General features: G+C 36.5%; 1 protein-coding gene across 1 annotated transcript in view; it reads right to left on the reverse strand.

Moving 5' to 3' along the window:
• Positions 1-26,547, reverse strand: part of LOC139701000 (thrombospondin type-1 domain-containing protein 4-like) — a 202,356-nt gene that overhangs the window by 2,317 nt on the left and 173,492 nt on the right. The window contains exons 3-12 of the mRNA XM_071599559.1: positions 23,149-23,333; positions 20,632-20,761; positions 20,436-20,487; positions 20,018-20,220; positions 17,342-17,513; positions 11,679-11,895; positions 10,048-10,263; positions 8,568-8,756; positions 6,910-7,215; positions 5,312-5,501 (exon numbers count right to left, since the gene is read on the reverse strand). Coding sequence (XP_071455660.1) covers positions 5,312-5,501; positions 6,910-7,215; positions 8,568-8,756; positions 10,048-10,263; positions 11,679-11,895; positions 17,342-17,513; positions 20,018-20,220; positions 20,436-20,487; positions 20,632-20,761; positions 23,149-23,333 — 1,860 coding nt within the window. The remainder of the gene's footprint in view (positions 1-5,311; positions 5,502-6,909; positions 7,216-8,567; positions 8,757-10,047; positions 10,264-11,678; positions 11,896-17,341; positions 17,514-20,017; positions 20,221-20,435; positions 20,488-20,631; positions 20,762-23,148; positions 23,334-26,547) is intronic.

The raw sequence follows: 26,547 nt of genomic DNA on the forward strand, positions 1-26,547 counted from the left end.
GGGGTAGGAGGTTAGTGGTGTGGGGTAGGGTAGGGTAGGGGGTTAGTGGGGTGGGGTTAGTGGGGTGAGTGGGGATAGGGGGGTTAGTGGGGGTAGGGGGTTAGTGGGGGTAGGGGGTTAGTGGGGTGGGGTTAGTGGGGTGAGTGGGGATAGGGGGGTTAGTGGGGGTAGGGGGTTTAGTGGGGGTAGGGGGTTTAGTGGGGTAGGGGGTTAGTGGGGTAGGGGGTTAGTGGGGTAGGGGTAGGGGTTTAGTGGGGTAGGGGTTTAGTGGGTTAGTGGTAGTTAGTTGGGTAGGGGTTTAGTGGGTTAGTGGTAGTTAGTTGGGTAGGGGGTTAGTGAGTAATGGTGGTTAAGCTGATATGTGAAAGGTCTTCATGTTTTTGGAGAAAGAAGAAAAGAAATGTTGAACTTGAGTGATGGATGAAGAAAAAATTTGGTTCTTTATATTACATTAGAACTTTTTGGCCAGTGAAAATAGTCCCTTTTATATAACAGGTGTTTGTAAATGTGCCAAATTTCGCGAGCCAAACTCTTGAGTGAACTGAACTGTATGTGGTGGAATATTTAATTGATGAATAAAATAGTGTAATAAAATTGGGTTTTTTATATTAAATTGGAACATGTTGACCTGTGAAAATAACACCCTTTAAACATGTGAGTGCAAAAGTGCCATAATTGGCGAGCTGAACTTTGTGTAACCTGAACTATGGTCGCTGGAATAGTTTTTCAAATTTGGAGTATATCAAAAATTATATTAAATTGTATCAAAAGTATTTGTAAAGAGAAATTAGAAAAATAGGTGTTAAACCACTTTTCATTTACATGCTGTTGAGGTAAATTCTTGAACGAGGAATAAAACTGTAGCAGGTGAAAATTTCGCAGGAAATTTTGGACAGTGTCCAGGAAAATGGAGATTATTGCCTCAAAAGAATGTTCATAAAGAGCTCTACGGATATTGGTTGTCTTAATTGAGGCAGTTCAAGCAGCAAAGACAATGTCTCTCAACAATATTCAGGAAACAGAATTCCAGCCGGTTTTTTCACACGTGGCCAACACTCCATACTAAGAGTATTGATGAAGGAGATATTAATTACTTAATATTCTGAAGATTATTAACTAATTGTATTGATAACTGCAATAAATTTTGATTTTTGAACCAGTCCCAAAACCTATTATACAGACCCTGCATGCTATGAGAAACCAGAATGACTTTATAATGAATAATAGGTATCACTGTGATAACACCAGAAGAGGTAAAGATATATGAAATCATCTTTCTTAGTAGTGGAATGTTTTTCATTATTTTTAATATATAATCTACTTAATGATGTTATCTATGTATCATATTATATATTTTACTTTTTTTGCAAAAATGAGAGCACAAGGTAAAATTCCAATCCTGGTACCATCTAGAATGCATTTTATGGTCAATAATTAAGAATAAAGTCATCTTTCTTAAGTTTGGATTTTGTGGGCACCCTTGTAAAAATAGTTATTTTTCATAGGCTCTCAATTTCAGGAGAAATCCAGTTACAAATAAAAGTGTAAAAGATATCTAAGGTATTCATCTGAGGATTGGCTGTCAATAAGTTACACTGCAGTCTTGTTTAACAAGCACCTCAAATAGCGAGTACATCAAATAATGTGCAAAATTCTGTTTCAAAGAATGACTTGCTTAACAAGCAACTGTTTGCATAGTGAGTGATGAAAATGGGGAATTACCAGAATTATTGCATGCCTGTTACTTTTTTTCATGTTTAGGGCTGATTCTGATTGCATCTTGTTATCACTAGTGATCACATTCCCATTCACAACATCCCATCATCCAGTGTTCAGATGTCATTTATGATTTATTGTACAAAGCTGGCAAAAATGTCCCCATAGAAAGACACACCGAAATATAGCTAAAATAGAATTAAAATAATGAAAGAAATTCAAACTTCAATTATTGAAGAGTGAGCACAAGATGTGAGCAGGACTGATCAAGCTTGTAGATAACACTTGACTAAAATCTCATCTACCAATAAACTCAGTCCACAGGACTTTTAAAAACCTTAAGTAGAGAGAATTTCACAAAAGCTTAGAACATGGCTACTTTTAATAACAGATTCGATGATTTTGTCAGTAATCTACCAATTAAAGTAGAATCAGGATGGATAAATGCTACCGAGCTTACAGGGAAGCAACAATTTCCCTTCTCAGCAAAACAAACAACATCCTATCTTAAACTAAGGCTCCTCTTCAAATTTTGCACACTTCCTTCCTCCCTTTATTCTATCAACTAACCCTATCCTACACCTGCCCCTTCCTCACTTGCCTTCTCACTGCATTTTCCCTCCTCTCTCAGTCTTCAACATCCCATGGCCAAACAAAAATTCTCTGCATTCATCTTTCCTGCCTTGTTTTGATTTCTCCCGACAACCTATGGGGGATTTTGCTTTCCTCATTCATCATTTCAGAAACAGAAACTAAGTGCAGCATAAAAATTCAAAGTTATAATAACCTCAAGGTATCATACATGATTGTCACAAAGGGGAAGGAGAATTGTTAGAAGGTGGGAGATTGTTTAAAGGGGAGCACCCTAGCACTTAGTTGTTTGTTGTAGAAGTCCATTTCACCTTTCCCATCCTTATCTATTCACAAATTTTATGAACCTCCATGTTTTGGGGACCATGTTTTCTTGCTATAAAAAACCATACTACAAATCAAAGTTTTTTAATGAGCCTTTTCTTAGCATCCTTACTCAAAGTCCTAATCATACATTTCTTCCTTATGAAAGGTTCTTTGCCTTATTTTCTCACTTCTTTGACAATTTTGGCCCCCAACATTTCCAAGATATGTAAACAGTTCCAGCTGCTCTAGTATTTGCCCTGGAGCTTTGTCATTCCCAAACCTACCTGATTTAAAGAATTCCCTGTCAACTTTCATTCCATCCTCCAGTTCTTCTATTGCTATTTTAGACATTTTCTCCACATTCATAGTATAAAGCACAGGTGACTTTACCATTTATCTTGCCTCATAATTCTTCAATGTACATCCTTTAAGCTTCAGCACGATTTTGCGAGTGGCTTTTCCATGCCTAAAATTCTCCCTGATAGGTTTTGAAGGGTACACATGCAAGCTTTTTTGACCATATTGTGGTGTCCTTTGAGGGAGGATTTCACTCTTGGGAATAGGATATAGTCTGCTGGTATGAGGGCAGGACCTTAAGGGTGCTGAGGAATTGTCTCATTCCTGTTGCCATAAGTCCTTGCAAGTAGACACTCAACTCTACTCTTGGTCGTCCGTCAAGACCTATGGGGTGAGCTTAGCACAAATCTTTTGCATCACCAAATTTTCAGTGATATTGGTGAGCACTGTGTCTTATCAATGTCAATAGGATCTGCAAACATGCACTTATTAATCTACAATCTAAATTCAGCATTTCACGCTCATATCAGGAAAAAATTGTAACCACATTGACAGCACAGTGAATTGCCAATTCCTTCAGTAGGTGATCGTGTATCACAGAAAACCAGAAACATCCTCTCAGTTGCATTGATTTTCTCATTATTTATACCTACGGGTTGGTTTCATGGTCTTATATGTTTAATCCTTTGGAGGATGTAAATAAAAAAAGGCAAAGGTCACTTGTTTTGTTAATGATTCTGTTGGTCATAAGGTTGCTATAACCAGACTTGATTGGAAATGTTGGTAAAAAGCCGTGCATGGGGAGATAAAGTCACTTAGAGTGCACAAAATAAGGAAATCAGTAGATAGACCTGCAGATGCTAAAATTGTTGCATACGAATACCACTCAAAAAGCCAAACAAGAGCAATGTAAAGCTAAACTTGAAAATAAGGGAATTTACAAAAAAATTATAGAGAGTACAAAAGAGAAACTTTTTCTCCTGTGGCTTGAGTATTTTTGGGTAATGCCCTCTCCTGAAGAGGCCCAACTTATTACAGTTAAAAACCTGTTGCAGCATGTAACCCTCAGAAGTATGAGCTTCTTGAAGTCACTGATGAAGTTCTCTGCTGCCTTTGAGTCAGAGCTCACTGCTTCAACATGCCTCACAACACCTCTCTTTAACTTCTTCAACCACCCATGGCTTTCCTTAAATACTTTTTTTTTGTCCATCGATGATCCTGGTGTCTTCTTAACTAGGCCAGCAAAAATCTCTTTTGCCTTCTCACAAATGATGATGCCTAGTCAACAGTATTGTCCTACAATTACTTTTTGTTTATCCATATTTTAAGCAACCTTTCAACATCGTTTAGAATACATGACCATTACATAAGATATTCTTTTCACTCCTTTTGAAGCATCTATTTCCTTAATTTTGTCCTTATTCTGGAGCATACAATTAATCGTTGATGATGACCAATTGCATGTGCTTGCTAGACCAGCCATGCTGACTTCTCATTCTCACTTTTCAATGATTTTACTTTTCATGTCTATGATTACTTATATTCTCTTAAGGTAATCCTCTTTCAGCTTTTTCTTTACGGACATTTTTAAAATTTTGAACAAAATACTATCAAACTTTGCCAAAAAATATCACAAATAATATGTCTTAGCACAAGTTTGGAAAAATGTGTGATTACCAGCGATACTCAGATGCTAGCAGAATGAGTGGTAAACTCAATTGAAACAGCAGGTGTGCAATTATGCCAGGAATCATCCTCCCTTTTAATGTTAAAGAAGAAAAATTTGCAAAAAGTTGCTAGTTAAGTGAATCATTGAAAAAAATTTACTTGTGCAAATTACTTTCTATGTGAGGTGCTCGTTAAGTGAGGTATCACTGTACCTTCTAGAACGCACTTTATGATCAATAGTACCATTGTAAAAAGGTTCTTAAGCAGGTGAACCTACCAGGTCACTTAAGCAGTTATTATTATGATATCATATGATAATCTTTTGTTTAAGAAGAATATATAAATAAAAGCTTTCAATATAAAATTGCCTAGAATTATCCAAGAATGTGATTTAATGAAGAAAATATGGATTGATTTGTGGCAGTAATGATTCATCAATCTTTTAATAGTGATTCATGGTTCTATTCATTTCAGGGACTTTTTATTTATTTGCATATTTGCAATAATCTCTGCTTACATAGTAAATTATGTTACTATGACCATCAAAATCTATCTAAACCGGTGGCATTTATAACTATCATTAATTATAATAATTGATTTCAAGTTCAATAATCCAAGGTGTTAGCATCTGCCACTTTAGATTTTGAGCAATTTCCTTTCAAATACTTTCCTCATTTTAGTCATGAATGATTTCATAATCATGCCTTAAAAAAATTATTTAATTTTAACCAACCTGAGTGTTTTGTAGGATGCCTGTGATGATGATGGTGATGAGAATGCCCACCACTTGAGCATGGCTTGATGTTGCATTCTTGTTTTGTGCTTGGTCTCTGTTGAGGGCTGCATCCTAAGGCTGGGTTCTGATTCCTGTCTAGACATTTAACTTCTCGAGATTGTTCTCCAGCACTGCATGTTTTGGAGCACTGTCAACGAGGAAAATAGAAAGTTATTTTAGTTAGTTTTAAGTAGGTAATCTTTTGAGATATCCCATTTTCTGGTTTTACTTCATAAGGAATCAAAGTACGAAGGCTCTCCTCTAGGTTTCCGCCTTTCCCTGGAGTTTTCACCAATATTAGGGAAGTTAGGGGGGGGGGGGTGGCTGATTGTAAATAGGCACTATTTGAACCATTTGTGATTCCTTCCATTGAAATCACCCATAGAAATAAAAGTTGGAAAGAAAAAGAAATTTGTTCATATTTTGCAAAAAAACAGTATTATATTCAAGCGTGATCTGTATAATTAAGAAAAATTGCCAAAATACTACATATCAGGATTCAGCAAATAAATAGTGGCCTCAAGTCCCTCACAGATCTGTCACTATTTCCTGTCATGTCTGATCTGTTTTAATTTTCAATCCTGAATAAAACAAAAATATTCAAAATGCCAATAAAATTCAGAGTGTGTTTGTGAAGGACGAATGATATTTTGTTAAAAAAATACTTCCTCTCCTGATTCAACAGGAAACTTGCGTTCTCATCTTTATGCAATCTCACAAAATCTCAAGAAGTTTGATGATGCCTAAAACTTTTAAACTTTCAGAAAGCAGTTTAAATTTTTATAGAAGGGGTAAAAACTGGTGAAATTTTAAATACCATTTTGGTAATAAAAGTCAATCTAAAATTGAATATTTTTGGTAAATTTGATGCAAGGAAATGAAAAACTTTGTAAGTGTCTTACAGGAAACCATTGCTAAAGGCTTTTGCTCTCCAAGTCAGAGTGAACTCTAAAAAATGATTGAATTTTATACTCATAGTATCAGCTTTTCCTTTTCATTGTTTTAGTCCGTCAGGTCTGTAACCATAATTCAAATATCCTGGTTTATTCTAACATCATGCTTATCAAAATAAAATGAGTTTATTGAGCTCATTTAGCTCAATACTAAAATCATCTCATAAGTCCTGGTATCCTGCTTCAAAATATTGGGTGATTGAATCTACCCCACAAGGTGGAGGCAGCAATGCTAATGATTCACTGGCTAATGCTATATTTTAATTTTTGAATAACAAAAAGGCATACTCCATTTCTAATGTTATATTAAATAAACTCCACATATAGTGACTTCCTTTCGTTCAAGTTGCCAAGGATTAAGGACATTTTGCAACTGTTATGACTGTGGTAGATATTTTACCTCCTACCACTGACTGGCTGGCCACCAGTGTACCTATTCACTTAAGAGTACCTATTCACTAGGTACTCTTAAGAATTACCAGCCTGATTATCAAGTCACAAGCCAATAATAATTTTCTAATCAGATACATTTTACAATCATTTTCAGTTCACTTCATAAAAAGAAAATTTGACAAGCATAATAAAATTATGGTGTATTAGTACCTGCGACCATTCAGTCATGTACCACTCTGGTGCACAGTGTGGAAGAGATGAATTGAATAGATCTGCATCAGCATTGGTGTTCCAGGCGTCCAATGGCTCATACTCATATTCCCCATAGCTAGAATGTCTAGGATTGTTATGATTGCAGCTTCTCATGCTAACAGGTTTCTCAGCTGATGAGCAATTTGCTTCAGCCACCACCTCAAATTTTCCATCAGATGCTGTGATACAGACTACATCTCTTGTCTGGGATGCCATAAACTCTGATCCTTTGTACTCCTCCAAACAATTGATATTTGTTGAGCACTGAAACGAACAAATTGTTGTTGAATACTGCACCATCTAGATATTGCTTGATTAATTTCCTTCACGTAATAATGGGAAGACTAAGAAAAACATATTGTACAAAATGAGATGTTGATAATTCCTTCATGATGATGGATAATAAGTTGTTATCAATTTGGTGTTGCTTTTGTCAATTGTTTGATGATTAACAAGTTGTTAATATTTCTCGAATATTTTACCTTGCATTAATAAATAAAGGGAAACAGCAATTCACTTGATGTCAATTTATTTCAAAGATAACTGTAAATAGGTAAACTCAAATCTTTGGTGACATATTATAACCCAGCATGATATTCACCTCTCATAAGTATTATTAACAATTAAATCTAAATGATCATCAAACTTGTATTATTTAGCTATTTCAGGTAATCAGACAAAGTATCAAAAAATATAACACCAAATCTCAGCTGCCAGTGGAGCAGGCAGGCTATGGACTAGGCTTTGCTTTGAATGTTTTACAGCATTAGGATGTAAGGTGATGCTTCATTATGTGCTAATAGGGAATAATGTGGGTTTAAATTTGAGTGCAACTGACAGGTGTACTATGAATGATGAACCTTGATACCCATCAATCCTTTGTGATGCCCATGGCATGAAAAGTCCAGCAAGAAAATATTTCTATTTAAGAAAATATTAATGAAAAAAAAAAAATATATATATATATATATATATATATATATTTATTTATTTATTTATATTTATATAGACATAGACACACGCACACACATATACATTCCTATCTTTTCAACTCAAAGTGACATGAAATTTGTTTTGCACACATTTTGGGCAATATGAATGTTCAGGTTGGTCTCCTACATTTCAAATCAAATGCTTTCTCAAGATGATACAACCAAACAGAATGAAAAATTAATAATGGTTCTGCTAATAATGGTATAAATACTATCATTGCATTGATATTGATTGTTCAATTTTTTGAATAAATATTTCATACCGCCTCCTTCAGAGGTTCTGTAGAATTACACAGGAATTATATAATCTTGGGCAAAAATTGAATTATTATGGGGTAATATGACTTTGCAGATATTATAAATACGAATTTATAATTAAAATAGTACAATGAAGCACAACATAATTTTATTTTTCCCGGATGAGATCATACAACATTAATTGACTGAAGTTTCTTTATATTTAAAGATTTGTCCAGGCTGTTCTTGAACATAAAGAGATTTTACTGCATTACCTCATGGAAGAATTGCAAAATTACATGTAACTATTTGAATACAGATAGCAGAGTCTACAAGGAATTTACATAAATCAGGGAAAACTAGGGACAAAACAACTTTAAAATTTACCTTACTCCATGGCCCTGCAAACCAAGAACCTGTTCCATGCGGGCAGTCTTCTGCTGGAGAAGAGCATGCCATTGATTCCAGTGGCCTGGTTGAAGGGTCGCATGACCCTGAGCCCGGAATGTCATTAACTCCTGCTCCAGAACAATGCACATGACGGGTGCGAATGCCAGAACCACACTCGGAAGAGCACTGAAATTACAGGATTTCCAAACAATTCATCAGTTACATCTATTATAACACATGGAAGTTAAACAAAGAGAGTGTGGAGTTTTTCCATACATTCTTCATATTTCTTTACATCTTCAGGCATTCCATGCTTGTGATGCTTCAATTATCAGATTGATCATATTTTGTAATAATGAAATTGCATTCTCTATGTTGAGAGACTGAAAATTGGTCAAATTATTCACGCTAATGGGATGTTTGCAATAAGCCTTAATTGTTACAGCTGAGATCTGAGGTCATCAAAGAATGACTTAAATGAGCATCAGCTGAAGAAAGGGAAACTTACATTCTAATGCTCAATTATTAGTGACTATTATCAATCCACAGCCATGACTTTTTTTCATTACCAATCTTCCACTTTGTCAATGTGGTTAAAGGTAATAATTAGTAACCCAAGTAAACCAATGTTACAGTAATTTATCAATTTTTGCAATCACCAATTCAGTGCACCATGGATTTTTTTTTGAGATTTCATAGTTTTGTTATATATTTTTGAAAAATTTTCCTGTTCAAAATTATTGGATTCAATCAATCACAACTCACCTCATGTATAAGTAACATTGAGCATTTCTGTAATTTTTTCTGGGCCATTGTGTGCATTTTTTCTACTGTCTCAACTTGCCATCATCTTCTTCTCTGTTTTCCTATTCTTATTCTCACTCCCACAGATTGTGAGCCCCAGGCATAAGATCCCTAGGCATTCACTTATTTTGCACACAATTATTGGTGCTTACGGTGCCCTAACTTCAGCGACAAGTGTTTCAAAACTATTTATCTAATTCAAAAATCCTACCAGGATCTTTAGGAAGCACACAAAATTATTATTTCTGTTTAACCAACTTTACATTATTTCAAATAGCAAGTCCGTTAGCACCCAATAGATGTCATTTGGAAATCATCAGAGATGTGGGTAAAATCAAATTTTACATGAAATTTGACAATGTAAAAATCAAGATTCTAATATAATTTCAAAATCCTTGACTCCTACAACATTTGCAACAGTAGTGCTAACTTGGCCAAAATTGAAACTAGTTATGCTATGCTATCCTTAAGCAGCACTGCCCTAACGAATGACATCCAACTCCATTAATTTCACCTTAGAGGTCTACTAATGAGAATGGAATGCATTACTTACTCTGACAATATACTTAGACCAAGCACATTCTCTCTGGAAAATTCTTAAAAATCAGGTTTTGTTCAACCTCATGAACCAACTAGTAAAAATATTTGTAACAGAAATATGAGGAATTCTAACCTTGGATGACCACTCTGTGAAGAACCATGTGTCCTTGGAGCAGGATCCCATGTCACATGCCTCCTCCTCAGGAGGCCTCTCTTCTGGAGGACACTCCTCCTCCAGCACTTCATTATCATCTGAGTCATTTTCAGCAGCACTGTCTACATCATCATCTCCTGGATAGGTACAATGAACATTTCTCCTCCTTACTCCTTCACCACACGTCACAGAGCACTGTAATCAAACATTTATGATGCGCATTAATATAGAATCACCATATCCTCAGGACTAATAATACTTTTGCTGTATGAACCAAAGATAATACTATCTCTACACTCTTCTTCTGGGCACATTCTTCTTATTCTTTAAAATAGGTGAACATTATTGCTGCAACAGGAGTTCCCAAAATAGCCCTTAATTCCTAGTAATTGTAAGCTATAATATCAAACATTTTCTGATAGTACATGTATGATAGGGAAAAGAAAAATTTCACATTTTATTTGGAATGCTCTCCCTACTTTAAACGCTTAAGAAATCAAATAAGTAGCAACCATTTTAATTGATAGAACACCTTGCTCTTTGTGGGAAGCTCTCACTCCAACATACTGCTGAATTAATTATGTATGTAGTGTTGGAGAAAATATAATGCCGCTCCCATTACATGTGTTCAGTTGTAATATGATTGCACTGGTCAGGTATAAAAAATATTTTCTTTTCTCTGCAGCTGGACATTTTTCACTGCTACCCAGTTCCCATGAATGGTAATAGCCATTATTTTTCTACTTCATTTAGGGTGAAATGATATTGATTGAAAGAGGCACCAGTAACCCAGTTTGGGTAATTAATGCACAAAAATGACTGCACTCGATTTCAGTAGATTTTGGAGGTGTGTTCATCTTTGTTTACTTAAGGAGAAATAATTTCTATTTTAGTGATGAATGTGCATTAGTTCCAAAGAATGTTGATTGAAATGGAAAATGCTAATGACCATTATATGAGAAATAGCATTAAAAATTTCATTCCTGGCTGCCTGACTTATCAAACCGAAAATTAAACTTTTAATTCGGGGAGAAACCAAAAAAATACATCATATCTCACCCAGAACAAGGGATGATACCAATTTAATTCCATTCAAATGGACCATATCAAAATTTTTATGGAATCTAAATGCTTCCAATCCTTGGCCCAATAGCTTACATTGATGAAAAGGATTATATCTCAGTAATGAACCCTAAGGTAATATTTTATTGCAAAGTAAATTCAATTAATTATTTTATATTTGTTATTATTATTACCAATATTAACTATTTCATCAATTGTTTAAAAATATATTTGGATGAACAATTGAGACTTGCTCAGTACAATTTTAAAAATTCTGATAGCCATTCCTCACTTCATTTTAAAGTAAAAACACACTAGATATCAAGTGGAGGCAGGGGGTACACATTGAAACAGATCCCTAAAATACATATTATGAGCAAGTTGTTTCCATGAAGTTTTGGTTATTATTAGAATTTCAGGATGGCTCATGAGCCTTCCCTAGGGAATTACATTTACTGGGGGAAAATCCTAGGCAAGCGAGGAAGATACCAAAAGACCTCACAGAAAAATGGGAAGCACTAAATTTATTCTCATCCAAATGTGCAAACCTCATCCCATTCACTTGTGATCCACCTCCTCTTATGGCAAGCTACTGGTGGATTAGGACACCTTCTGGTTCTTGGCATGTGAGGAGAGAGGCATGCACCTTCCGTCACCCTCATACGAAGCGTCGCAGATATCTCCTGTTCACACCAAATCTCCCTTGTCTGCGTTCCTCCCTCTCCACAACTAATTGAGCAAGGGCCCCAATCACCAGCTACCCATCTGAAAAATTTTAAATAAATTGGTGACATATATATATATATATATATATATATATATATATATATATATAATTATCTCATTAAGACCTATAAAGTCTATTTTAACATATACTCATGAAGCAACAAGCCCTGGAAATAGATGATGCTGAAGCTTCGTGCCTTGGTCCTCCTCTGTTTCTTTGTTACGTGAATGACCTTGCTGAATGTGTCAATTCCAGAATACGATTGTTCGCTGATGACTGTATACTCTATAGGGAAATCAGCAGCAGCAGTGATCGCGACGTTCTGCAGGGTGACATAGATAACGTGGCTAATTGGATCAAAATCAACAAAATGGAGATAAACATTGCAAAAACTATCCACATCTCATTCTCCAAAAGGAAGGCAGGTGAGGGAAGGGTATATAAAATAATGGGAGAAACGATTGTAACAAAAGATAATTGTAAATATCTAGGGGTACACCTAAGTAAAGACTTAGGGTGGGGACTTCACACAGATTATGTGGTAGGCAAGGCCTTTAAATCGCTCCACTGGGTCATGCGGAGCCTCAAAGGAAGCACTAAATCAACTAAAGAATTGGCCTTCAAAACAATTGTAAGGCCTATTGTCGAATATGCGACCACAGTATGGGATCCCTTTGAAATAGGGCATGTGAAAAAATTAGAAGCAGTGCAAAGGAAGGCTGCCAGGTACGTTTTAGGGCGACATAGGCAGACTGACAGTGTAAGCGACATGCTAGGCTCACTAGGATGGGGGTCACTAAAGAACAGACGGAAGCTGAATAGACTGTGTGCCATTTTTAAAATATTGAAAGCTGACGGAGGCTGGAAAGAACTGAACGAGAGTGTAAATAAGCCATGTTATCTCGGCAGGAATGATCACCCGCTTAAAATCAAATACATGCCCCAAAGGACAAACACCGCCAAGTTTTCGTTCCTAAATATGGGAATCAAAGAGTGGAACCAGCTGCCTGATGAACTCTTTAAGCCCTTACCCAAAAGCATTAAATCATTTAGGCGTGAATGCAAAAGGTATACATGATGGGATTGTTAAATGCAATACGGCAGAAGGTGTATGGCTGTATCAAAATATATTGTTTTTTCTCATTTTTTTATTTTGTAAGTCTACTATACGACTATTTAATGACACTGTGATATGTTTTAAGAATGACTACTGTTTGTTATATCATGTCATTGCCACCCGGCTTATCGCCTAACAGCAATGTATCCCAAATAATAATAATAATAATACCCAGCCATTGTCGCAGGGCAGACTCAAACCCAAGTCTGCCATGCAGCGAGGCCCAGGCAAAACGCTTCAGCGCCATCCATTTTCACACAGATGATCTAGGATTGAGAATAGATGATGGAAATGAATTTCAATTGGGATAATAAAATGATCCTTTAACAAAACATTTGTCTTTTAACTTGTTTATTAAGATTTTATTTATCTAGTCGTATATTATTAATTAATAAGGGATCAATAAATCTTATGCCTAGGTTATCAAGATCAAAGGTTATTGATAGTACACTGGAGTAAATAGAGATGACAATATTTACTCGTAAAAAATGGAACCTAAGAACTGATGAAAAAAATAAAGGCTAGATTCTTGGATTATGAAAAAATCCATTTTTATTAGCTCTTAAAGCAGCAAAGTGACACCTAGGTATTATTAAGGTGGTTTATTATGGGACCATAATGGTCTAATATTAGCAATCTCCTGGTTAAAGTAGCTTTTGTAAGGACATAATCTATAAAACGATACAATGATACAGTTACTTTGTTAGAGTCATCTGCTAATGTGCATTAGAATGCACAATTTCAAAATGTAAAAATCGTTTGCCTTGACCAGGATCCCAATCAAGTAAATGCTTTTTACACATTGAAACTGTTTCACGGTCCCTCTTCCTCATGAAAGGCTCTTTGCCTAATGCGATTTTTTTTCACATGTCTGTACTACTTAGATCCCTTTGGTCCAGAACATGTCAAAGTCATTTTAACTGCTCTGCTGCCAATCAAAACACCCTGCATCCATCTTCCCTTTCTCCTATGTATTTCTACTAACTATTCCCTCTCTTCCCCCACCATCCCTAACTAAAAGAAGGTCTAGCTGACATACATATTTTTGAATTTAAGGGCATTTTCCATGTATGCTTATGACTTTTTTTGAATTCCAAACCAGTTGGTCATGGTTGACCTCTGTCTCCAGCAGAACTCCCCTGCTTTCTCCCCATGGTCATTCCTTGTTCCTAAACTGCAGTCTCCCACCTCACTCTCATCTCCTCCTGGTCCACCACATTCCAGCCCCTCACTACCGCATTCCAGTCCCCCATAACTCTCAAATTTTTCCTCCAGAAACACCCATGATTATATCCTCCAACTGATTGTCTGATGGCATATATACCCGAACATTGACGAAGTTCATCAGTTTCACTTTTACCTCTACTAATAATGTTTTATCAGTCACTTGTTATGCTTATCTATCTTATTTTTGTTCAGTAGTATTGCCACCCCTCGCTGACAATCTTCCCCTCCACTGTTTATTACTCTGTAACTATCTCCCCAGTAATCCCTGTTTCCATATCACCTCACAAAACTTTAAAATGCCTATATTTACTTTCTACATCTCTTACTTTATACTAGATAATTTTCCTGCCATCATCATTGTCCAGATTCTAACTAATTCGGTCCTTTTCTGTGTCTCCTGTGCTGCTACTATCACTTTGCTAGGGTTTGATGAGATAATAACCATGAAAATCTTGCTTACCCCACTGCTGGGCATAACACAAGATTGAGCTGTGGTTTTCAGGACTCATTTTCACTGTGGTGTTCATCCTAAAAGTTTTGGGATGAATATGACAATTGAGGTGGTTTCCAATTTCCTTCCTCAATAGTGTTTATAATGTGACACAATCACTCAAATTTTTGGGATGAATATAATAATTGTGGTGGTTTCCAATTGTCTTCCTCAATAGTGATTATAATGTGACATTATCACTGAAATGGCTGCCCCACTGAGGTCAGATGTCTTTGCAGCTAGCTAGTGTTAAGACAACAAAATTGCAGCTGGCTGATGCCTAAGTAGTTAGCAAGGAGCAGATGCTGCACAGATTACTTTTCTCTGGTTCGTAACCTTCAACATATCTGGCTGGCATGGGTGACTCTACCAGGAGCAAATATCATTGCTCCTGCCAGCTGAGCTCTAGGGATCTTCAGAGTGCACAAAGCCCTCAACCATATCAAGGTTGTCCATGTTGGCATGCACGATTATTAAATTGAAATATTTCTCCAGAGAGAAAAATGTAATATGGGCATCATGAGAATGTGTTCCATACATAAATTGATAATAACCAATTAAAATAATTAATATTTTATGTGTTTGGAATATATTGCCTGTCTCCCATTTAATCAATATTTACGCAAACTGTATATAGGGAAATTGCATTCATTGCTGAACAATACAAATACAATGTGCATGATAATTGTCTTATAATAATTTTTCAGTTTCAGCTCATCCACAGTGCATTTTAACATGTGGGTTTGAAATTCTAGGACGTAGTACTAGCAGTAGTGGTTTGAGCACTAAAAATATACTTCTTTATCTTAGAATTTGGGAATTGGTTTGCATTCCAAGAGAGGCAAAGGCAGCCCTTTTTGAGGATTTTAGATAAAAAGTTCAATTTCACATACTGAAAAAGTGGTACTTATGGCTATCAATAACAGAAAGAAGATGAGAGCTAATGATTATTTGGGATGTGACAGTTTGGGCTCAGGAAAGGGAGAAGTATGCATGATGCTATATTTTATACCATGGCCAACAAGGTCATAAATAGAAAGTATCAGATCAAATAGCATCAGAATATATTGGCTTTGTTTTGAAGATTTTGAGAAGGCATTTGATATGGTGGATTAGGTGAAATTAATAAATGTATCACATAAGATATGCATAGATTTGAGGAATAGGTGATTAATCTGTACATATGTCAAACTGGTTAGGCGCATGTGATGGACAGAGAGTGAGGATGAGTAGTGTTGAGAAGACGAGTGAAACAGGTATGTTGAATATCTCCAATTTTTAATGCATTAAATATAGAAGAAATGACTCTCATCGAATGACTTAACAATTGACATGCGAGGAACTGAATAGTAGTAGTTTCTAAGGGATGCGATTGACAGCTAAGGTCATTGACACCATTAGGGATGGATGGAAAAGGAAGGTTGGAGAGAAACCCACCATCAGCATTAGCCTACTCTTATCAAAAGGCACCAAGGGGTCTGCAGTTTAACGTCTCATCCAACGGACGTTGTAATCACTCAAAGTGCTCTCCACAAAGCACCTCAAATAGGGATCGAGATACCTCTGAAAAATTTTTGATGCATCCAGCATTTGAACCTGGGCCCTCTCGGTGGGAAGCCTGCACTTAAGCCACTGTACCATGCCGATCCCTGGGAGTTATTGAAGATACAAATGAAAAGCAGTGGGGAATTCATAAAGTCGGTTAATTTTTCAGTTGATCAGGCTTTAGTTAGCCAGTCAGTCAAGGGATTGCAGGGATTGCTGAGCACACTGGAGAATCAGTTGATTAGTTATGGAATGAGATTTAATGTAAACAATACAAAGGTTATGTGGTTTTCCAGAAAGAGGAAAACTAAGTTAAACGTGTAAATAGGAGGGCAAAGTCTGGAGCAGGTGGAACCACTTACATATCTATGAAATGTCCAGGACCAGACGATCACAGTAGAAGTGACATAGGTAAGAAAAAAATTGCTTTAGGCCTAGAAGCTTTCACAAAGAGGGAATTTTAAGAAATGAGGCTTAGAAATTACTAGTGAAAACTGGCATGGTACATGGTTTTTTTTAAGGCTTTGAAACTTGTTCATTGAAGCAAGATAATAGATTTGGAGGCTTTGGAGAAATGGTTGTGGAGAAGGATGGAAAAGATACCATGGATGGATGGGAAGTCGCACAAAGAAGCACATAATAGGTATTGGGGAGGATAGAGAATTGTTGGGAGTAATCCAAAGTAGACAGAAAATTTAGATGTAGAGCATTTTGATTCACTAGGGAATGCTGAGGAATAATGCTGAATTGAAAAAAGCTTATTACAGAGTGGGGTGTCTGGTTTTATCTTGTTAGGTGAGGCCAAGTAATGTAGGAGCATGCAGTCTCTGCCTATCCAAAAACCTACCTTAAAACAGTAGACTACCAAATAACCTTAGAACAATGATAATAGATACAAAATATTTTGTAATAGTTAAATACTGATGCTAGGGAAAAATGGAAAATAATCACAAGAGATGTCACGGCCATGAAGATATTTAGGAGCATTTTCCATTCTGAAAAAACCAAATTTTCCAAACAGTTCGGTTTGGAATGAACAGCTTGTGAATATCTATTCTAGAGAACACTTTTACTAGCTCTTCTTAGCTTTTTTCATTCAACTCACTCTGCTGGACATGGCTTCACATTGCATCGAACTACAGTCTCTTGTGGAGGAGAATTTGGATCACAAGTGCTGCCTTCTGCTGGATTCTCTTGGGGCTGATGGGCAGCTGTTGATGAGGAACCACTACCAGAACTTGTTTCTCTTACACATGACATTACAGTCCGCCTTTTGCCTTGAAGAAATGGAATTGTCACAAATGTTAATTATTAAATAAAATATTTTGCTATATACTGTACGAAATTTTAGTGATGATGGGTGAACTCTCAATAGTAACTCTTTCATGTAATAGTGTTTCTATAAATATAGAAGGGGGTCAAGGAACAAGCTGCTCATATAAAAAATGGCTATCCTTAACGAAACTCTTAGACTAGACTACTCTTAACGAAAGGTGCCAAGGAGTGCACAGCTTAACGTCCCATTCGACGGACGACTTTTTCACTTAAAGTGCTCTTCACAAAGTACCTCAAGTAGGGATCGGAATGCTACCAAAAAAATCTGTCGTCTTACTGGATTCGATTTTATGATTTTACACTCTCAGATGATCTCTACCTTTGGCCGGTTCCCATTTTCATCGCGCCCCCTGCTGGTGCATGTCAATACTCGCATTTAACTCAACCTTCTTCGTGTCCCCCTTTCCAAAAACCCCTATTTACCCATCTTATAATATAATCCATTAAAACGAAGGTTTTTTTGATAAATAGTTGATCATGCGTTTTTTATTGGCATAATTTATTGTGCAAAAATTTTATGTTGCGTAGTTTATTTTTAAAAACTTTATTTTATTCGGCTAGTCATTGAGTTGACCATTATCGCATCAGCAGCAGCCGCTGCAAGTTAAAATATTTTCAGTTTGTCTATGGCTATGAGGGATGGAAATACATGAATGCCACGCGGCGAGCAATACGGTGAGTTGAAATTTTGCTTTCGCCAGAGCAAATCGTCGGTTGAGCCTATTGTAATGCTGCAGGAGGCTTATGGAGAGTCTGTTATTCCCTAGAGAACAAATAGAATGTAATGCAAAACGTCTATAGCGTGAATACAATCAATTTCAAAGGAAGTTGATATGACCCAGAGTTCCAGTCATTCGTCTTACGGAAGTGATGCCTTTGTACCGAGTGGCGGCCATTGTAAGAGAAGATTACCGATGGATGATACGGACGATTTCATTGAGTGCTCCACATTTTTAGGCAACAGAAAAATTTTCCATCAGATGCTCTTTTGCCAGGGTGGGTTCTACGATTGCTTATACCCTTATATCTTGTATGGTCCCACTCTATTTCGTCCCTTTGGCATATAAAAATTATTGTAATTACCCAAACTACAGGATATTTTTGTGCTAGTTTGTTCGAAGTTTAAGCTGATGTTACAGGAAGATGATGAATTTCAACCGACAGCTATCACTGCAGGTCCGAATTGGCAGTCATTTTTAACCCTAGGAGAAAACAGCAAAGCTGTTGGTGTATATCTTTGATTTTCCTAAAACAAAAAAAGCCAAAGTGGTGGCTTCCACTGGGACGGTCATATCATTTATCGATAATCAGATTATAATGTATCAGCATGTTGTATAAACACACACAACTGTAAATAGAGCATATTACAGGGATGCACTGAAAATTCTCCAAGGCCATATTAATCGCAAAAGGGCACAATTTAAAGCAACAGGTTGGATGCTGCAATACAGTGATGTATGGTCGAATGTTGTTAACATTGTTGCTGAAATTCTTGCGAAAATCAATGTGAAGTGTTAATATGTGAATGTCACCAATAAAAATGAGATCATTCTTTATTGAATGACAGCTCTCATATTTCTTATTTGACAATCTTGCTTAAAGTAACGATTACTGCCTTGGAGTAGAAACACGATTTTACAACTTGGAGAAGAAATACTGCTATTACTACTGTTAATAATAATGGTAATAGATGAAGTAGTATCATATAAGAAGTACTCCTACCCCATGAATTTAATGAAGTGGACACTGTTTCTCCCACTGAGTAAATGACATGCATCTGTTATTTATCATTATTTTTCCCAGTCCAAGGATTTTTTATTTTAACTTTCGGTGCCCTTTTATTTGATAATTTTGCTCAGTAATCACACAAAATATCGGGAATGATTTTTTGACAAAATATATGAAAAAACCAACATTAATAACGACTGAATGAAGGTAATGAATAAATCAGTTAGAGTCGGAGAGATAAAAATGCTGACATTGTTATACAATATAGCGTTGTCATTTTGTTTCAGAACATACGAGATTGAAATTAAACTCCAAAGTAGATTAGCGACTAAGTTTTTCTTATTTATTTTCTTCTGCAGTAATTCAAGCATTTGGATCTCCCACAATGCTGACAAAAAAGCCCATTCCCTCAATTACCCTTCCCATTTGCCCAATATTCTCCCTCCTGCGAGAGCTTTCAATAATACCAATACCTCCCTGTATTCTTCCATCCAATTCTCCTCCCTTATTAGAATTTAACACCTTTATTCCTCTCTATATAGAGCCATATTTTTCACTCTTTATTCCTAACCTAATTCAAAATCTTTTCATCTATGATCACTCTGTCAGGTTTCCCAATCAGACGAACCTGTTATTAATTATGATACCATCTTTCAATCTTTAGATTAAAAAAAATGCATTCCGAATTTTTATGCTGAACTAAAAAAATAAAGCTTACCACCACCACAGGTCTTAGAGCAGGGAGTCATCTCAGACACTCTCCACACAAAGTGATGACCAGAAGGGTTGTTAGCTGGCTGATGGTAAACGAGGTTGGATGGTTGGAAGGGAAGGCCATGATCGAGGTGGCTCCCCCTCTGAGGCGGACGATTCTTTCTCCCTCGGTAATGATGACTGCCTGCTCCTTGAGCCTCCATTAAACTGCCAAATGACACCAAAAGAGAGGCAACTTTGAAGTGCAAGAGACAACGATCGAAAAATCATACTGCTCTTTACAATTGAACAGCTTCAGTTCTTTCATTAGATACTCGCATTCTTTCACCTTAATTTTAAACTTGAACATTAGTTATTCCATGCCAAAAGAGTTTGTCACATTTTTTTACCATTTTATTTTCAATGGGAATAATATTCATTACCTTGGCCTTCCATTTGTCCCGGCAGGAAGCAGTCGGTTGGAGCCATCGTATTCTGGATAAAAATGAAAGCGGCATTAGGGAGAACCAAGAAAAATAAAGACATAGCTATTAGGGAACAGTCATTTAATTTAAAAATCCACCAAAAAGGTGAATAACTTTAATATTGTTGACAGAACTAATTGAATTAGCTACTTACCGGAGGGAACTTTTTGAGGTCCCGTTGGAAGGTTTGCAAACACTGGAGCTCCCGACATGGCGATTTTCGGCGTAACGGGAAGAAAGTATTGATACTTTATTCCGGGATTGGGATTTTGATTTGGTACAACCTGGAAATAAATTAATGCCATAATTATTGACTGATGGATTCTTTATAAATATATGTATATTATAAAATAAATACTCAAGTTACACAGTGCCATTGAGGATGAAACTTGCCCAAGAGGAAGGAGTGCCATCGTTTGTTTCAATTCAATTCAAATAATTCAGCTCATAGGAAGGACCAAAGATTAATGACGGAGCATATCAAACTGTCAAAAGCATTGGCACAAGCTATACAGACACAAGAGTAAGACTTGAAATATAAATATTCTCATCAAAGGATGAATACAAATGATATACGAGTAATGATTGATTCACACAAAAAATATGCCATTGAAAAAAAAGCGGACGAAACTGTTTTGCACGCAAGGAAATAAAGTCTTCGTTTAATATCACGTGTCTTACGTATCGTTCTGTTAACTCTGAGCACCCGAAATATCCTTCTTTACTGCATCACAAGTTTTATTAAATTTTAGAATAATAAAATTTATTTACAAGTACATATTCTACGGAGAATGAATCAATGATGAAATACAACGACCAGCATCGAAATCCTTGGCAGGATGAGTTATCATATGTTCATCCTGGAATTGCGATAGGTAGGCAACCTATCCAAGAAGTTGTGATTAACGTGTAGCATCACCACAGGATACTAACAAAATGATTTGTGCAGCCGTGCCATTCTGGACTGAAATGACGAATTAATAATTGGATATAATTGAACGTTTCTAAGATGACTCCGACGAATCGGTTCGCTTGGCTAAATTAAACAAACACAGATCGTTATTCGAACTCACAACCCCTCGAATTAGCCAACGAGAGCATCCAGGTTTAGCTTTAAAAATTTAGGATATTGGAAAGGAACAGATTACCCATAAATTATAACTTGAGTTAAGTCATAACTGTCAACAAAATTCATATTACACTACGCTGTTAATTATGGAGTTTCTTATTTGACTTGTCATCTCATTTATGATAAGGTGACAATTTAACCTCAATTTTAAGACGATTTGAAAAGTAATTTTGCAGTGGTAAAAATATAATACACATTTAAAAGATATATAAACTAATTACAAAGTCATCGACCTATTGAAAATAAATCGTAATTATAAAATATATATTTAGTTCACAAGCTTGACCATAGTGAGGATTGGGAAAGGAAATTATGGAATTAGATTAAGTGTGGTTAATATTGTTGTCTTTTTGTCAATTGCCATCAGAAAAATGAAATCGTAAACGTATTGAAGATATTACCTGTAGTCTTGTTACCATTAGGTATTCATACATTTTATTTTCTCGCCATGAGTAAATCTGGCCAACTTGTGCCATTTAAAATATTTCTACAGTATTCTTAAACATAATATTTGGCACTTACACTGGACAAGTATAATGATTAATATTTATTGATTAATTTTCTTTAGCAATAGTGCAATGAGGGGGGATGACTTTTTTCTGTTGTCCACCTTCAACAGACGTTCGAGATACCGGGTGGCTCATAATTTGGCACATATTGTACGGCCAAATGATATGCTACGTTCTTCTGCCACTACGTTGCCTCTATGTGCAATGCATTGATTAACACGTTATTTATCACAGCATTCGCAAAATTTTTCAATTTGTGGATCAAAAGATACGCTGTTTACGTTTTATTTAGAACTACATGTAAATAATGAAACCAAATCACAATCATAATTAGCCGTGAGCAACAATGAATTTAGAATCTAGGCGCAGCAGCATTTAAATTGCTTTTGATAACCATTTTCTAAATCTTTAGAAAAAATATTTTTCTCCAGTGCGCCCTCGATGGTTCGATTTTCCATAATAATACGTGTAAATATAGAATTTAACTCAGCGCACCGAAAAAACCATAAGGTGTGAAATTTTTTTGTTTCCCATCTTTGAAAGGCACTTAAAAAGCCAAGTTTCATTGCTTGCCTAGTTTTTTTTAGTTGAATTTTGAAAGCTCATGTCGGAGCTGAAACCGAAATTAAATCACATCAAACAATTTACAATATTGTTCGAATCCAAATTTCAGAGCTAGTAATATATTTTTTTCCAAAAAATAATATTAACCGCCCTCTCTGCAAAATTTGCTACTGCGAAGGCTTTGATTATTAACTGCAGATACAGTTAAAAGAGCAATAATCACTGATTCTCAGAGATAACCTACGATGAAAAAATAAAGATTTTCACATTTGCCAAGAAAATATCCACAATCACGTAATTGCTGATGACAAAAAGAATTTGAAAGATCGGGCGTTGAGTCTTGAGGAAACCCGTGCTTGGTGTACCTTCCTGTTTACTTCTAAATATTTTTTTACATAAACACAGATCGAAATAGATTTTCCATCATCAGCTAGAGTGATATCCCACTGATTGGCTCAGTAAGTCTTACCAGGAGAAGGTCAACGGGTGCTGTTGTGGGGCCAGGCGCCGTGATTGACTCCCCCGCCTTCGGCCCTCCTCTCGGGTCGTGCCTGTGGTACGTGAAAGTAGTGCCAGCAGCCGTGTAATCACCGGACCAATCCATCCCCCAGTTGCCGTTGAGGATGCCAGCACCTCCCCCGGAGTGACGGAGAGCTGAGGAAGTAATTTGTTCGTTTTTAGGAAGGAATTTATGAGATACCTGAAAGTTCAACGAATATGACTTCAATCTTTGAATCGATTGAGTTTGGCACATTTTCCGCTACTTTAAAAATTCTCAGAGTGCGTATGGGAAATGATGGGAAAAAGTATAAAACTAACATATATTATATTATTAAATTGAAAAACTGATAGAAAGTGAAAAATTTCCTATTTTATCGAAGATACGAACGAGACATTTTAGGTCTCTGTGACTCGGTTCTTAATTAAATATGTTAAATTAGAATGCACGGAATTTTTATGTCGTCACGTGCCGGTACAATTTTATGAGGCTATACCACTGAATTTTGGGCGTCTGTTGTAACAGTCTAACAGGTTGATAATTCCATTTAGCCAGGAATACATTGCGAACAAATATTTTCCTACTCATTTTAAATAATAAATTTTTCCCGAGAAATTTTCTAAATTCATTCTGACTCACAACCGTTATGAATTGGTGCAGTCCCCTTTGCTCTACGTTACTCGCCACCTTTTTGACTATCTTACAGATAATGATTTTGTTTTTCAAAAGCATGCGGACATTAAATTTCAATCTCATACAGGGGCGAGACGTACTGAATAGGAGGCAAGCCAAGTTTTCCAAATGGACAGGCTTCATTGGGAGATGTTCTGCCTTAGTGTTATTATAATTTCCATTTGGGAACATCATTTGTGCAGAAAAAACAAATGCACTGTATGCTTCTGTTTTTATTTTGCCTTTTTTCCACCAGGTTTTCCACGATCCTATTTTTAATATACTTTTTGACATTCAATGTAAAAGTTAATGTCAAAAAGGAATCGCAAGAGTTTCGTATTTCCAATTGTGGTGGACCGCAGTGCGGTCGTTGCAAGGACACCGACACCAGAAACTATTTGGATCGGCAATAAACCCCAAAAGAATTCACATGAAAAAAATACCGGTCCTGATTCAATTTGGAAGATAAATATGTAAATTACTTTTTCTATTCACATGAAATATCACTTCTCGCAGTCTCCCGAAGCAAATATGAGAATATATCATCGCGTGAATGAGCATCGGGCTCATTTGTCATCCTGCTTGGAAAAGAACCAACCGAAACACGCAAAGTAATATTTATTTGCTGCAGCTGGTACAATCCACGGTTTCGAGGTCCCTATCACCGTACGGTTTTTTTCACCGAAGGACGCTAATATTTCAAATGGTGTTCACATTTTTAATCGCTGCAAAACAACTGCGTCGAAAACCCTTGTGAGCTCGAAATTGCCCACAAGGTTTTGAACCTACGAGGTCGTAGATCACGGGAGAACGGGACTGGTAGATAACGGGATCGCAATTCTTTATATCAAAATTTTATTGCAGCCAGTGGTACTCCAAAGCGTACTAGAAAAAGCACTTACATGCCACTATTCTAGGAGCAAGTATAAAGCCCTTACGCAATTTTAAATCGAGAAATCTATTACTGAAAAAAGTTGCCTGTTTTGTCAAGGGGCGATTTCGGACGCTATTTAACACAATCACGTTATTACCCATGGGATAAAAAATAAAGGCAACTTCACTCGCTTTTTCTTCCATACTTGGATTGCACTCGGGAACGTCCTCCCTTGTTCCATTGCAAATAAAAGTTCGCCATTTGTCTTCTTCTCTATTTAATTTATTTTCTCTACCCTTGAAAATATTTACCCTGGTGTGTGTGTGTGTGTGTATATATATATATGTATGTATATATATATATGTATGTATATATATATGTATGTATATATATATATATGTATGTATATATATATATGTATGTATATATATATATATATATATATATATATGTATGTATATATATATATACACACACACACACGAGGGTCATCCGGAAAGTAGTACCCGTTCGTGCCGCATGAAGTGCTGACGACGCGAGTAGCCGCTGGACGAGGTCAGATAGCTTCAGTGGCTTGTCTGCCTTCTCTGAGCCAAGTTGCGTGACGCTAGCATTGCCTGTGTTGTTTCTGTGATTGTTTACAATGTTTAAAAAAATTGAGAACGCCGCCAGTTGTGAAGTGAGGGCAGTGATTAAATTCCTCAATGCAAGAAACGTTCGCCCATGTGATATTCATCGCCAATTAAAGGAGGTGTATGGAGACAATGTAATGGACGAGTCGTCTGTTCGGCGGTGGTGTCGCAACTTCAACATGGGGAGGGGGAACACACACGACGATGAGCGTTCGGGGAGACCGTCTGTCATTACAGACCAACTGGTGAGCTCAGTTGACGAATTCGTGAGGAACGATCGGCGCGTCACAATTGATGACATCTGTGAGCATTTTCCCAATGTTTCTCGAACAATTGTTCATGAAATTGTTAAACACCATCTGCATTATGCAAAAATTTGTGCAAGATGGGTCCCTCGCGTATCTCAATGAGCTGGCGGCGAAGGACTATGCAGCAGGAATACAGAAACTTGTCACACGTTATGACAAATGCCTTAATTTGCTTGGAGATTATGTTGAGAAGTAGTTTAAAGTATCCTCTTTCAAATAAAATTTTTTATGTTTGTTAATATTTACTTTTGTGTCTTTATTTCACGAACGGGTACTACTTTCCGGATGACCCTCGTATGTATATATATATATATGTATAATATATATATATATATACACACACAGTGGTCTTTCCCAAAAATAAATAGAATGATTTTTTGCCACCAATGCAGATGGTTAGAGAGGGTTGATTTTTGGTGACAAGGTAATGGGATATCTTGGGAAAGCAACACGACCCACTTCAATTAAATGTGGGCCTTTGCAGCGAGCGGATTTCTGCTGGAATGGACCACTGTTTGACGATCACGTCATGAATACACGATACCACTTTCCATGGAGCGATGATATGCGCAAAAACTGTGCATTGAATGTGAAAAATTAGATTTGGAGACCATGACCTAAATAAGCTAAGGATGCTTTTTGAGATGGAGAAACGTCCCAAGTGATGGTTTTCTGCTGGTACAGGATGTTCTGGGAGGGTAACGAGGCGGTTGACGATGAAGAATGCCCTGGACATCCACAGCAACACAGTGTGATGAAAATGTTCAAAAAATGAGATATATGCTCAATTCTGATTGACCCCCAAGAGTCAGGATGTTCGCAGAGTGTACTATTTAGAAAACCTCAGAGCATTGAATTCTTACGGAAGATTTAGCCGTGAGAA

Source organism: Hetaerina americana, unplaced genomic scaffold, assembly GCF_022747635.1.
Source record: "Hetaerina americana unplaced genomic scaffold, ioHetAmer1.1.p SCAF_1, whole genome shotgun sequence".
In the NCBI taxonomy this organism is placed as follows: domain Eukaryota; kingdom Metazoa; phylum Arthropoda; class Insecta; order Odonata; family Calopterygidae; genus Hetaerina; species Hetaerina americana.